Source organism: Delphinus delphis, chromosome 16, assembly GCF_949987515.2.
Source record: "Delphinus delphis chromosome 16, mDelDel1.2, whole genome shotgun sequence".
Lineage (NCBI taxonomy): Eukaryota > Metazoa > Chordata > Mammalia > Artiodactyla > Delphinidae > Delphinus > Delphinus delphis.
The window spans coordinates 36,686,360-36,701,471 of record NC_082698.1 but is presented as its reverse complement, the minus strand read 5'-3'; the positions used below and the strand labels follow the sequence as shown (position 1 = coordinate 36,701,471).

At 43.0% G+C, this 15,112-nt stretch overlaps 2 protein-coding genes across 2 annotated transcripts in view; one reads left to right on the top strand and one right to left on the bottom strand.

Annotated features, from left to right (window-relative positions):
- Nucleotides 1-15,112, bottom strand: part of LIPA (lipase A, lysosomal acid type) — a 158,783-nt gene that overhangs the window by 111,246 nt on the left and 32,425 nt on the right. The window lies entirely within an intron of this gene.
- On the top strand, nucleotides 4,463-10,413 carry LOC132439363 (interferon-induced protein with tetratricopeptide repeats 2-like). Its single transcript, XM_060033652.1, is given in 3 exon segments — nucleotides 4,463-4,574; nucleotides 6,499-6,610; nucleotides 8,836-10,413. Coding segments are annotated over 2 exon segments (1,455 nt in total). The 5' UTR covers nucleotides 4,463-4,574; nucleotides 6,499-6,542; the 3' UTR covers nucleotides 10,223-10,413.

The following is a 15,112-nucleotide window of genomic DNA, read 5'->3' as shown; positions in this document are numbered from 1 at the left end:
ATTCAACATAGTTTTGGAACTCCTAGCCATGGCAATCAGAGAAGAAAAAGAAATAAAAGGAATACAAATTGGAAAAGAAGAAGTAAAATTATCACTGTTTGCAGATGACATGATACTATACATAGAGAATCCTAAAGATGCCACCAGAAAACTACTAGAGCTAATCAATGAATTTGGTAAAGTTGCAGGATACAAAATTAATGCACAGAAATCTCTTGCATTCCTATACAAGAATGATGAAAAATCTGAAAGAGAAATTAAGGAAACACTCTCATTTACCACTGCAACAAAAAGAATAAAATACCTAGGAATAATCCTACCTAGGGAGACAGAAGTCCTGTATGCAGAAAACTATAAGACACTGATGAAAGAAATTAAAGATGATACAAACAGATGGAGAGATATACCATGTTCTTGGATTGGAAGAATCAATATTGTGAAAATGACTATACTACCCAAAGCAATCTACAGATTCAATGCAATCCCTATCAAATTACCAATGGCATTTTTTACAGAACTAGAACAAAAAATCGTAAGATTTGTATGGAGACACAGAAGACCCTGAATAGCAAAAGCGGTCTTGAGGGAAAAAAACGGAGCTGGAGGAATCAGACTCCCTGACTTCAAACTATACTACAAAGCTACAGTAATCAAGACAATATGGTACTGGCACAAAAACAGAAATATAGATCAGTGGAACAGGATAGAAAGCCCAGAGATAAACCCACACACCTATGGTCAACTAATCTATAACAAAGGAGGCAAGGATATACAATGGAGACAAGACAGTCTCTTCAATAAATGGTGCTGGGAATACTGGACAGCTACATGTAAAAGAATGAAATTAGAACGTTCCGTAACACTATACACAAAAATAAACTCAAAATGGATTAAAAACCTAAATGTAAGACCAGACACTATAAAACCCTTAGAAGAAAACATAGGAAGAACACTCTTTGACATTAATCACAGCAAGATCTTTTTTGATCCACCTCCTAGAGTAATGGAAAGAAAAACAAAAATAAACAAATGGGACCTAATGAAACGTAAAAGTTTTTGCACAGCAAAGGAAACTACAAACAAGATGAAAAGACAACCCTCAGAATGGGAGAAAATATTTGCAAATGAATTAATGGACAAAGGATTAATCTCCAAAATATATAAACAGCTCATGCAGCTCAGTATTAAAAATACAACAACACAATCCAAAAATGGGCAGAAGACCTAAATAGACATTTCTCCAAAGAAGACATACAGATGGCCAAGAAGCACATGAAAAGCTGCTCAACATCACTAATTATCAGAAATGCAAATCAAAACTAGAATGAGGTATCACCTCACACCAGTCAGAATGGGCATCAACAGAAAATCTACAAACGACAAATGCTGGAGAGAGTGTGTAGAAAAGGGAACCCTCTTGCACTGTTGGTGGGAATGTAAATTGATACAGCCACTATGGAGAACAGTATGGAAGTTCCTTAAAAGGCTAAAATAGAATTACCATATGACCCAGCAATCCCAGTACTGGGCATATACCCAGAGAAAAGCCTAATTCAAAAAGACACATGCAGGGCTTCCCTGGTGGCGCAGTGGTTGAGAGTCTGCCTGCCGATGCAGGGGACACGAGTTCGTGTCCCAGTCCAGGAAGATCCCACATGCCGCAGGGCGGCTGGGCCCGTGAGCCATGGCCACTGAGCCTGCGCTTCCGGAGCTTGTGCTCCGCAACGGGAGAGGCCACAACAGTGAGAGGCCCGCGTACCACAAAAAAACAAACAAACAAAAAAAGTCACATGCACCCCCATGTTCATTGCAGCACTATTTACAATAGCCAGTTCATGGAAGCAACCTAAATGCCCATCGACAGACAAATGGATAAAGAAGAAATGGTACATATATACAATGGAATATTACTCAGCCATTAAAAAGTAACGAAATTGGGTCATCTGTAGAGACGTGGATGGATCTAGAGACTGTCATACAGAGTGAAGTAAGTCAGAAAGAGAAAAACAAATATCGTTTATTAACGCATGTATGTGGAACCTAGGAAAATGGTACAGATGAACCAGTGTGCAGGGCAGAAATTGAGACACAGATGTAGAGAACAAAAATACGGACAGCAAGGGGGGAAAGTGGTGGGGGTGGGGTGGGGGTGGTGGTGAGATGAACTGGCAGATTGGGATTGACATGAATACACTAATATGTATAAAATGGATAACTAATAAGAACCTGCTGTATAAAAACATAAAATAAAAACTAAAAAAAAAGTGATTGGAGATAGAAATATTTCAAATAGGAGACAAATCAGTGTGTGTACATGTATATGTGCTCGTGTGTGTATGTGTGTGGGCTGATGTGTATGATTAGTGTGTGTGCGTCCAGGCAAGAGAAGCAGGATCGTGGCTTAAAAACTTAAGTGGTACTAAGCTGAGTCTGACCCCACCATGCCACTGGGGGCATTCAGGGGTTAATTGTTACTGGTGTGTCGCTGTATGGGGTGGTGCCCTTCTGGGGGCCATTTGCAGAAATGACTAGGAGTGTCTTGGATAGATTTTAAGGTAAGGGAAGAGAAAATGGGAACACAGATTTGGTGTGAGGAACGTGACTCAGTGTGAAAGGGAGGGGAGGTTTGGGGAGTATTTTTCATTCTAGATCTGCCTTCCCTTCCTGCCCAGCCTAGGCTCTTACTTGTGTAGGTAAAAGTACATTAAAGCTCTTCTGTCACTACAGTTTCCATATGTGGTAACCCAGCTACATGCAGGGAGTCAAGGCAAACCTTTCTGCCAGTTCACTGGGAAGCAGGTGGGCTGGCCAAGGACACCAGGCTCAGCTTGGGCTTTGGAGAGAGCAGTGGCAGGAGTGTCACCATGGCACAGGAAGCAGGAAGAAGCCCCATGGAGATTCCATGGAGCTCCCAGACATATTTGGGAGTGGGGGGTAGACTAGGGCAGGGCTGGATTCTGCTCTTGTGGGTGGAAATGGAGCCAGAGAAACAGGGTTTTACTTCACTCTTCTGTTTCTCTCATGGAGATACCGGTTTTGACTCCAGGCTGGAATGACCTGGGAATCACTGGTGACAGTAGGGGTATGAAACCAGTTACATTTATTGAAAGCCTGTCATTGCTGGAACTCATTGAAAACAAGCTTATTTTACAAAGCCAATGAAAAGAACTTGTAAGACTTGTTATAATTTAGTGAAATTGATCAATAAAAAGAATTTACTTTGCATAGATGTGGATAACAAACAAATGAAAAAAATCTCCAAGATTAGAACCTATTAAGGCTATCATATCCTATTTGCATCAAAAACTTGTGGTCGTATGGTCCTCCTCTCTCCCCTCAGTCTCTCTTAGCCATGTCAGGCCTGTCAGTCAGGAGGTGTCCAGTATCTGGGAGCATCTCAGCATCTCCACTCAGGCCTCCACTCACCCAGCAGCTTCTCCTGGAAGAGCAGCTGGGAATCCTGGGGATCAGGGACTCCCACTGGGTCACCTTTAATTGTGGTGAAGTGTTCTGCTTTTCAATCAAGTACTGTGGTTACCATGGGCAAGGCGCTGTGTTAGGCAGAGTGGGGAAATCTGCAGGGCTCCACACACCGCCTTCACCCTTAGGAGTGTTTGGGGAGAGTGAACACACTGAAATTAGAAAAGGAAGAGAGAAGAAAGCAACAGAAGGACAGTGTCATGTAGTGTTCATGTCCTGATGTAGTCTCATTTGTTTACTTTTGCTTTTAGTGCTTGTGCTTCTGGTGCCATATCCAAAAAAATCATTGTCAAGACGGATGTCAAGGAGCTTTCTCTGCAAGGACAATTTTAACGGACCCTGGAGGGGTGGAGGGCGCTGTCAGGTTTCCCCACTAGGGGGCGGGCTTGTCCACCTCACTGGCCCCTTGTGAGCTGGGCGGTGGTGGCCTGTCCATCTTCTTTCCCCGCAAAGGTTTCCACAGCCCCTTCAGAAGTGAGTGCTTGAAAAACACCATTTTTCTTTTGTAGTTCTTGAAAAGGACTACTCATAAAATTAAGAAAACAGAAAACCACAAAGAAAATTTATCCACAGTCTCAGAACACTGGGATTCCACTAGCATTTTAGTGTGGAATGAGTTGACTTTTCCTTTTTAAAGTAGCAACTGGCATCTCAATTCCTTTTGTGTGTGTGGGGTTCTATTTTCTTTCTTCATGTTTTTTTTTTTCTTTTTTTGAGAAAAATAAACTGGTTCATTTTCTGTGTTCAGAGTGGGAGGACATCTTGTCCCTGGATACAGGAAGGAAAGAGATGGGGTGTGGGGACCGGGTGTCCTCTGACAAAAGGGATTCAGAGCTGGGAGGAAGCTGGGTGACCTGGCTTTTTTTTGGCAACAAATGCAAAATCGTTTGTTGCACTGTGTGAATGGGTATTTTAGGGGTGCTGTGCGGAGGTGTTAATTTCACATCTAGGTCAAAACAAACACCATAAACATGGAGTCTGGGAAGAGGGAACTCAGGAGGCCCTGAACACAGAAACCCACGTGAAGCTGCAGAAATCTGGAGCTTTGGACTTCAGGCATTTGGACTTCGACAGTCTGTGGTGGATTGACAGGGGTGAGTCAGCTATACCTGGAAATCTGGGGAAAGGAAAACATCTGGCTGGGTTATTGTGTCATGCTAGAAATATACCACTGGAATCATGCTGTTATTATATATATATGTATGTATCAATACACCACTACTCCTTCCAGTGACCACGGGCGACATCAGCTACCAATTCATGGGAGCTGATACTCAAGAAGAAACTTTCTGCTCATCTTGGCGTAACCATAATACCCATTCTAGAGAGGACAATCCTCTTATAATGCCTTTGATTCAAGGCTTCCCACATTTGCCTCCAACTTTTCTCTCTAGCTCTAAACAACGACATGCCATCAAATGGAATGCTCTCTGTTGCCCAATAAAGCCTTCACTGTTCTTGTATTATTTGGTAAGTCTTTGGAAGTCTCCAGCAGTGCTCCCACCTCAATAACATTCCAGCATCCCTCAGCAAGCATCCAAGAGCTGCTTCTGCAGCAAGTCTTCTAACCATTTATGCCTCAGAGAATTTTATGTGATCACTTCTTCATTTAAATCTTCACAGCACTCTGCACCTTTTAGTAAAACCCTAGCAAGTGTTTTGCCACCAAGACTTCTTCCATGGTTACTGCTTTTTGTTTCCTGTTTAAGAAACCAAGTCTGCCCCAATTTACCTAAGTATCAATCAGATCACATTTTTGACAGTCAGGAAAGAAGTCTGCTAGGAAAAATACTGTAAAGTGGGGAGCAGCGAGGAGCCTGCTAAGGAGAGGACCAGGCCACAATTGTCAGGACTTTATCGATCACTTAGTCAAAAGATTTAGCCAATGTATAGACAGAGATGGTATGTTTGGGATGTTCAATGAGATATTCCTGTAGGTCATTTGTTGTAATTACAGGAATTTGGGAGTTCCCTGGTGGCCTAGTGGTGAGGATGTGGCGCTTTCACTGCAGAGGCCCAGGTTCGATCCCTGGTCAGGGAACCATCCTGTATGTCGTGCAGCGCAGCCAAAAAATACCACAATAATAATAATAATAAATTTTAAAAAAAATAACAGAAATTTGAAGTAAAAGGAGGTAGAGTGAATAACGCTATGTGCCATTTCCTCAAGATGCTCTGTGAATATGAAGAATGTATTGGGCCATAGAGCAAGGACTAACACCCTACTGCCAGTTGCTTTCATAAATATGTCTTACTGGAACATGTATTGTCTATGACTGCTTTTGTAGTGTAACAGCAGAGTTAAGGGGTTGAGACAGAGACTGTGTTGCCCACAATGCTGAAAATAGTTACTATCTGGCCCTTTAAAAATGTTAGCAATCTCTGCTAGAGAACATTATTATAGCTGTGATTACCATTCCTGGGATCCTTGAGACTCACCAGATGGTAGAAACTGCTGATGGTGTGCCAGGGACCCCTGGACAAAAGTGCAGACACCCTCTGGGGTATTTTTTGGTTATTTGAAATGTTTCAATGCTTCCTATGAGACATACTTTAATTAAATAATAAAAAGAATCTAAAATAGAGCAAAGGATTGCCTCTGGTCTTGCATTCTGCTGTAAGAATATTTGCACACTTGTTGCTTTGAACTGTCTTTGTTAGAGAAGAGAGAATGGAAACCCAAGTGAAAATGAGAGACATATATGGATGTCGTCATTGCCAGTCATTTGGGGATAATTAGAGAAGGAGACAGATGATCTTGAGGGAAAGGACCATATCCACGGACATAGGATAGGTCCACAGTGCCTGATTCCAGGCAGCCTTTGGTGTGGGTCCTCTTAAAAGGGGGGATGCTCAAGTCTCTGCTCTGCTCAGTCCCCAGAAGCAGCCCACAAGTTAAAAAGAGAGACCTCTGTGTTGGACAGCTAACCAGGGCAGATCATGTCTTCATAGATTCTTAATTAGGCAATAAAGGGATTTTTTTACAAAAATCATTTTTGACTGATGTCTGTCCCTTAGCATCCTGGATCTTGTATTCATTGACTCAAACAACAATACTGTTTATGCTACTGAAATCTGGCAAGATGAAGAAAATTTCCCCTGATCCTTGGACCGTGACAAGAGACTATGGGTAAGGATGGGGTCTGGGGCTCCCAGCAAGAACTGTCATTTCTATGTCTGATGGAAGGGAGGTGACTTCCCTGAGGATCGATGCAGAATGGTTTCATTTCTTGGTGCTGCTGCTATTATTAGCAGAGGCTTCTGGTGCTACGACTTCTGTCATCATCCCAGAAATCAAGAATGCATTGCTCAACAATGACGTTTCTTTTCCTGTACACACACACACACACACACACACACATTTGGTTGGCTGAAATGGCAGTGTATTTGCTGTGTGATACTGTGTAAGAAACTAGCTCTTTCAGTTCCTCATCTGAAAATGGGGTTGTTGACCACCTACCTCCTGGGCCTGTTGTGAATATCAAATAAGATGATCCCTGTGAATGGCCTCACTTGATTAATGTAGCTTGTTGTTGCCCATAATGATAACAGTAGTAACAAATAACATTTTCAGATGCTTTCCATGTGCCAGGCAATGTTACAGGCACTTTATATGTATCTCATTTAATCCTCACAAAAGATATAAGAAATCTAAGCTCAGAAAGGCTAAACAACTTGCACAAGGTCACAAAAAGAATGTGCTAATTTCATCTGCCAATTAGTTCTCAGGTCCTGAGTCCTGGTTTTTAAGGTTTCCTTTCTTTTTCTGTGTAAATCAGGTTCCTGGCAGGAAACTGATGTTGAACTCAAGCTGAGTAATTAAAGAAAGTTGAATAAGAAGTGGTTTGGGTTCAGAGATAAGAAGAGATGATGTAATACACTGGGGCTAATAACACACTAGGTTCCCAAGCCGCAAGAGAAAGGAGAAGTTATAGGAACCTGAAAAAAGAATTGTAAACAGAAGGCCAACTGACAGCACCTGTGGGCTTCAGGAGAGGAACGTTCTGCAGGGTGGAAGCCCCAGAAGTGAAAACTCGAGGATACCACTCCCTCCCTCTGAGCTCTTGTGTCTCCCTTTGCCCAAACCCACTGGGAAGCCAGAGACCATGGAGCTCCCTCTCTGACGGTGACAGTCTGGTGGGGAAGGTTGCAGAGTGGATCTGAAGGGGCAAGTGGGAACTATCGAGTCCTGACTCCATGGAGTCATAATGCTTACATTTCTTGGTTTACAAAATGCATGCTCAAAAGCAAAAACTTAGAGGTAGAGGAGAAGGAAACACAGAGAAATAAATAAAGATAAAAAGTATTGCTAACATTTTGGTGTATACCTTCCCTAAGAGGCAAACTTAGAGAACCACCCTCACATGTCACTATCAAATCTTCTACCTGCCTAAATCTATGCCTTCAGCCTGCCTTCCCCTCCATAGTTTGGATGAATTATCCCTAGTGTTTTAAAAAAAATGGTTGAGCATCATAATTTTGTTCTAGTTCACATCCCATTTCACCTTGTTAAAGACTTCTCTACAGCAATTATCAGCTCTTTGGTATCAGTTTTTCCATCCCTACTGCATCACTCTCATCAGCACATAAACATTCACTAATATCACCCACTTTCAAAAATAATCTCCCCTCAGCCATCTCCAGCCATAGCCACCCTACTTCCTGCCTTTGCAGCGAAACTTCTCAGAGGAACTATCTCCTCACTTCTTGTTTTCTCAACTCATCCCAAAGGAGCATTTACTTCATCACTTTTGTTTGTTTGTTTGTGGTACGCGGGCCTCTCACTGTTGTGGCCTCTCCCGTTGCGGGGCACAGGCTCCGGACGCGCAGGCTCAGCGGCCATGGCTCACGGGCCCAGCCGCTCTGCGGCATGTGGGATCTTCCCGGACCGGGGCACGAACCCATGTCCCCTGCATCGGCAGGCGGACTCTCAACCACTGCGCCACCAGGGAAGCCTGGAAAGGATATTCCTTAAAAAAAAATTTTTTAATTAACTTTTATTGGAGTATGGTTGCTTTACAATGTTGTGTTAGCCTCTACTGCCCAACAAAATGAATCAGCCAGACACATACAGATATCCCCTCCCTTTTGGACTTCCCTCCCACTTAGGTTACCACAGTGCATTATGTAGAGTTCCCTGTGCTATACAGTGTGTTCCCATCAGTAGTCTATCTTATACATAGTATCAATAGTGTATATGTTTCAATCCCAGTCTTCCAATAGAATATTCTTTTTTGATTGGGGTTGACACCCTTTAGAAGAAGGAGAATGCTATTTGTCATGCTCCCCATTTCTTGTCTGGTGAATCTGTGCTATGTCCCAGAGTGTTCATCTTTCTGTTTTTTCCCCCCACAGAGAGACCACAAAGAACTCCTTGGACAGCAGCCTACGGCAACTAAAATGCCATTTCACCTGGAACTTGGTAGAGGGAGAAAATTCCTTGGATGATTTTGAAGACAGAGTGTGTAACCTGATTGAGTTTCAGAACAGCGAATTCCAAGCCACAATGTGCAACATATTGGCCTACATAAAACACTGCAGAGGCCAGCACAAGGCAGCCCTGGGATGCTTACAGCAGGCTGAAGAGTTCATCCAGCGAGAGCACGCTGACCAGGCAGAGATCAGAAGCCTGGTCACCCGGGGGAACTACGCCTGGGTCTACTACCACCTGGGAAGATTCTCAGAAGCTCAGGTTTATGTAGACGAGGTGCAACAAGTATGCCGGAAGTATTTCAGCCCCTACAGAACTGAGAGTCCTGAGATGGATTGTGAGGGAGGGTGGACACGGTTAAGGTGTGGAGGAAACCAAAATGAAAGGGTCAAGGTGTGTTTTGAGAAGGCTCTGGAAAAGAAACCCAAGAACCCAGAATTCTCCTCTGGACTGGCCATCGCGAGCTACCGTCTGGATAACTGGCCACCGTCTCAGAATCCCGTTGACCCTTTGAGGCAAGCCATTCAGCTGAATCCTGACAACCAGTATGTCAAAGTCCTCCTGGCCCTGAAACTTCAAAAGATTAATAAAGAAGGTGAAGGAGAGAGGTTAGTCAAAGAAGCTTTGGAGAAAGCCCTATTGGCAACACATGTGCTTCGTGGGGCAGCAAAGCTGTATTGAAGAAAAGGTGACCTGGACCAAGCTATAGAACTCCTGAGAAAGGCTCTAAAATGCGTGCCAAACAACACCTACCTGCATCGCCACATTGGGTGCTACTATAGGGCCAAAGTCCCTGAAATACAGAAAATGGGTGGGAAAAGGGAGAAGTTACAGGAACTAATAGGACACGCTCTAGGTCATTTAAAGAGAGCTGATGAGAGCGGTGGAAATTTCTTCCACATCTGCTTCTATCTCGCCTGCCTCTCTTCACAAGCCGGTCGGTATGAAGAAGCAGAGTATTACTTTCAAAAAGAATTCAGCAAAGAGCTTCCTCCTGTAGCCAAACAAGCGCTCCATCTGCGATATGGCAACTTTCAGCTGTAGCAAATGAAGTGTGAAGACAAGGCCATCCACCATTTTACGACGGGTGTGAAAATAAACCAGGAGTCAAAGGAGAGAGAAAAAATGTAAAACAGACTGCAAAAATTTGCCAAAATCAAGCTCTCAAAAAACGGAGCAGATCCCAAGGCTTTGCATCTCTTGGCGTTTCTTCAGGAACTGAATGGAGAAATGCAGCCAGCAGAGAAAAACTCTGAGAGGGGTTTGGACTCTGGAAACCTCATCCCTTTAGCATCTTTAGCTGAGGAATAAGGAATCGGAATGTGGTACCCATAGGGCTACTGCTGGAAGGGAGCTGACACCCTTCCACCAAGTTGGTATTCAAAATATTTAACAACTGGTATGGCCTAGGCATGGACTTAGGCCCTGGCCACAGTACTGGATCAGGGTTAAGGAGAAACTCTGCTAGGCAAGTGCTAACACTTGAATTGCTCAGGGAGTTCTGGGAGGGGGACTAGACTGGGGGCAGGTCCTGGGGCTCAGTAAAGGGGCTATTTCCCGATTGACCTCTTGGGAGCAGTTGGCACTGTGACATTCCCTCTGTGGGGTGATGTCTTGGGGTTTTTTTCTATGTTTCTATAAAGCAGTCAGATACCTCACACCTGTAACACTGTGGTCCTTTTTAGCAATGTTTTTTCCATCCTTGGAGTCATTTTAGATCCTGTACAGATTGGCCCTGTGATACAGTTCAACGCAGGCTGCCCCAAAATATGCCAGTGGCATATTGATTATTTTGAATTTGTTGCTCGAGAAAACAGCCAGTGCAAGAAGAACACTCTGACCCTCCTCTGAAAGCAGGAAATAAATCTCCCACGTGAAAGGTACCCTCAGTGTAGCAGAAGGTAGCGAGACATCCTTGTCGCCAGAGATAGGGAATTGAGGGCTGAGAAGGCTATGTAAACCAGTTCTGCTTAGATTCTCCACTAATTAGTCCCCAAGCCCAAGTTTCTTTGCCTTGTCAATTCCTCACAAATTTATTATTTCTTTGCCTAAAAGATATAAAAGCTGCTTGCTTTGGTCACTTCTTAGGCTGTATCTATGAGACCTCCATATGTATGAAATTAACTTAGATTTTCTCCTGTTCATTTGTCTTGTGTCAATTTAATTATTAGATCAGCCAAAGGAACCCCAAAGGGTAAGGTGAAATTTCCCCTCCCCGACACCCTGCATAGACACGAATGTGTTGTGTCCATCCAAAGGCTGGGGGACCAAAGCCTAGAGAGGGCTGGCTGTCCTCTCTCTCTACCTTCTGCCTTTTCCCCCCATCTCCTCAGAAAAGCCTCCATCTAGGATTGTCTCTACAAACTCTACAAACAACATGAGTTCAACTGTCCCATTAACTGAAGGAGGAGGAGAGTTTTTAGAAAAAGAGAGCAGAGAACAGGTCAAATCTAGAAGGAACATATCTAAAAGAAATGGGGTCAGGCAACCACAATACAAGAGTTTCAGGAGGCATGTGGGGAGATTTCACCTCCTTTCTGCCCCCCGCCCCGTAATCATAACACAGCATGTGAAGGATTAAAAAGTAGATTCTGTACAATATGCTAGAAACCAAAATAATACTTTTCTTTAAAACTTATATGGAAAAATGTCTTACCAGTAGGAATGGGGAAAGAGTAGGCAAAAGAGAAGGAGAGAAGAATGCTGGGTTGTCATTGTAGATTATAATCATATGGAGAGAATTTCATTTTCTTAGCCACTATTGGGAAAATTTCTTTATAACGTGAAGACTTGCTTTATTCAAAAATGCTTTGATGAGCGCAGGTTCAAGATGATAGGAAAGCGGCTGGACAGAGGAATTATTTGGTGGTTAAGGACCTAGTGAAAGGTCTTAGGAAATAATAATGGAGGTTTTTTTCCCCTATTAGAAATATTGTATATTAGGTGATAAAAAACGTCATTTAACCCTGAAAATCTTGAGGGAAACCACAAAAGTCATGGTACGCCTGGGGCAGTTGGGATTTTCTGGGTAAATATTGAATGGCCAGGGACAGACATCAAGGTTGGTGTGAATCAAAACAGTCAGCTGACCCAGCATGAGACCACCCGTCACCCTCTGGGTTGCAAAATGATTGCCTGTTGGAATTAATTTAAATTTACATGGTGGTTGTCAGGGGCTGGGGTGTGGGGGGGCATAGGAGAGATGTAGTTTAAGGGTATAAGCTTCCAACTGGTAGATAAATAAGACCTGGAGGTTTAATGCACAGTATAGTGAATATTTTTTGTTTTAAAAACAGCGTGGTGTGCACTTGAGATCATCAGTATACATAGTGTGAATGCCTGAAAAAGTCATCGATTTAATTAATAAATAACTTAGGTGCGATGGGACATAAAGGCGTGTTCTGTTTTTCCTGAAATTTTACTGTACCTTAAATCTTCCAGACTCAACTACTGATAAATACAATGTTACACTGAGCATGAACTGGCTCCATGTAACACGGACTGGTCTAACTTCATGACCACTGAATAGAACCACCATTTCTTCTACAGCTTTAAGAGTCCAGGGCTTCAGCTTACACCCTGACACCACCACCAAGCAGCCCGTGTACATAAACACCCTGCCCCCATAGGGAAGCAGGTGGCCTGCTGCCCTTCTCTCTGCTAGATCTTGTTAACATCTTGTGCTTCCACCCACATTCTCTCTCCTCTTCTGATGTCCATTACGAGAAAGGAGGAGTATCTCCAATTCTGTGGTAGGTCCCATCCTGGAGGCAATCTAAACACATGTGGGAGAATTTTTTCTGTTAAGTAAAGAACAGAGAGAGACAGGAAGCCGTGAAGTCTCTCTTGTTTCTCAAGAGGCCTCCAGTGGAAAATACAATTCACACCAGCCGCAAAGGTAAACTTATTCGATGGCACTGACTTGGACAAGTGTCCGTTGCAGGCGAAGATTTAGCTAACTTGGCCTGAGTAACTTATTATCGGATCTGGTGCCTGGGGAGAAAAACTGCGAGTGTCCTGAGTGGAGGGTAAGATGGGCAGGCATGCTGACCTTGAGAGAGGACCATCGGTGCCTGCAGAGTGCTAAAGAAGGTACCCCAGGTGTACGTGACCTTGTCCTTGCATGTCATGCCACCAAAACCCTAGCTGGAACAGGAGCCCGAAACGAAAAAAGGTAGAAAGGGTAGGGAAGAGATGTATGTCACATTACACTTAATATTTATTGGAGGACTTAAAGCTAAGAGACATGATTCGAAAACAATCAAAACAATTATGTATGTAGCTCTTGTTTCCTGAAATCTCACTACCCAGAAATAACAAATGGAGCCACATTAATTGGAATGCCTTGTAATTCCCTGGCTCTTAACCTATCTCTCAGTGCATTTCCCTCCCCTCAGATACTCACCAGATAAATAACAAGCCCCCAACAGGTGTCTCCTAAGTGTGGATGAACAAGTCTGTCAGACTTATCTGATAACATCTGCTTCTTGCATGGCTCCAGCACCCACAATGTCCTCTGCCCACAAAACTGCTTCAATACAGCTCGTCATTCTCTGTATTTGATTGTCACCTGGGGAGCACTGATATCCCTGCCAAAGACATTCTCAAGTGTGTTGATGCCCATGAAGGCATGAGGAGAATTTCTCTCATCCTGCTTGGGTTCTAAGTGATACTAATTATTCCTCAGCCTCAGAGTCCTCAGCAAAAGATTCATCAGCCTCTGCCCCCAGCCCCCTTTTCCACAGAACTTTCATCTTTCTTTCCACTTCATGTCAGCTGACTTGTACAATGTGTGTCCAGGGCGACTGGAAGCATGGACGTGTGAGAATCCTGAAGATAAACACAGATAGGGTCCCTACCATGTGCAGGGTCAACCCTGGATGCCAGTGTGGAAAATGTGGGTTCCAACTAGAGACCATGTACTCCTGTTCCCTCCCTTCCTCCACCATTTCCCCCATCAGCTCTTTTGGGGAGAAGTAACTTGCTTTGACTAATTACAAAATTTCCTTATGATTTACAGCATAGTTGCCTCCCAAGAAGGTAATCTATACCTTCTTGGGAGGCCACAAAGAGGGAAACTGACTAAAATCTTCTCTGTAAAAATGGTACAGTGCCATTGGAAAAACAGTTTGGCAGCTCCTCAAATGGTTAGACACAGAAAATTACCACAGGACCCAGCCATTTTATTCCTAGGTATATACCCAAGAGAAATGGAAATGCACATTCACATAAATCTGTACATGAATGTTTATAGTAGTATTCACAGTAGCCGAAAGGTGGATCCATCCACTGATGAACTGATGTATTAAATAAAGTATCTCCGTACAGTGGAATATTATTCAGCAATAAAAATAAAGTCCTTACTGATACATGCTGCAACATGGATGAAATTTGAAAATATTATGCTAAATGAAAGAAGCCAGTCACAAAAGGTCACATATTGTATGATTCTATTTATACGAAATGTCCAAAGTAGGTGAATCTATAAGAGACAGAAAGTAGATAGGCCTGGGAGGGATGGAAGGACTGGAGGTGACAGCAAAGGGGGGTAGGGCTTCTTTTTGGGGTAATGAGAATATTCTAAAATTGACTGTGGTGACGGTTGCACAGCTCTGTGAAATGCTGAAACTATTGAACTGTATAGTTTAAATGGGTGAACTGTACAGTATGTGGATTATATTTCAATATGGCTATTTAAAAAAAGAATGACTACTCTTGTTATAAATGTATATAAAGAAAGCAACCTTTCCTTTCATCACCTTCTATTTTTAACCTCTAAATTTGTTGGCACTGTGTTGTACCCTTCTTATTACTAACATTTTAAGTACCATCATTACTTTTGCACCCAAGAGACATGCTGGAGAAATTCTATATTCTATTTTCTGAGTAGGGTGTGGGTATGAAAATCTGGTCCCACTTGTTTTATTTTTAAATACCCATTCTCAGGAACCATTCATCAGCAAATTGGCACAAAGGAAGAGTTTAAAAGCAGAAGAAAATGTGATTCACCGTGTAAGTCTAAATGTACATGTGTACAAATTTAAGCACACTATGAATTTCTTCACACACAGAATGTTATTCAACTACCATAGGCAGCTGTTGCAAATACCATGCTAATTCATGAGTGCTGCGTAAGCCAGGAATTAGAACAAGAAAAGCAGCAAGAAATGGGCAGCTGGTGCAACTGTACTGGAAAATAAC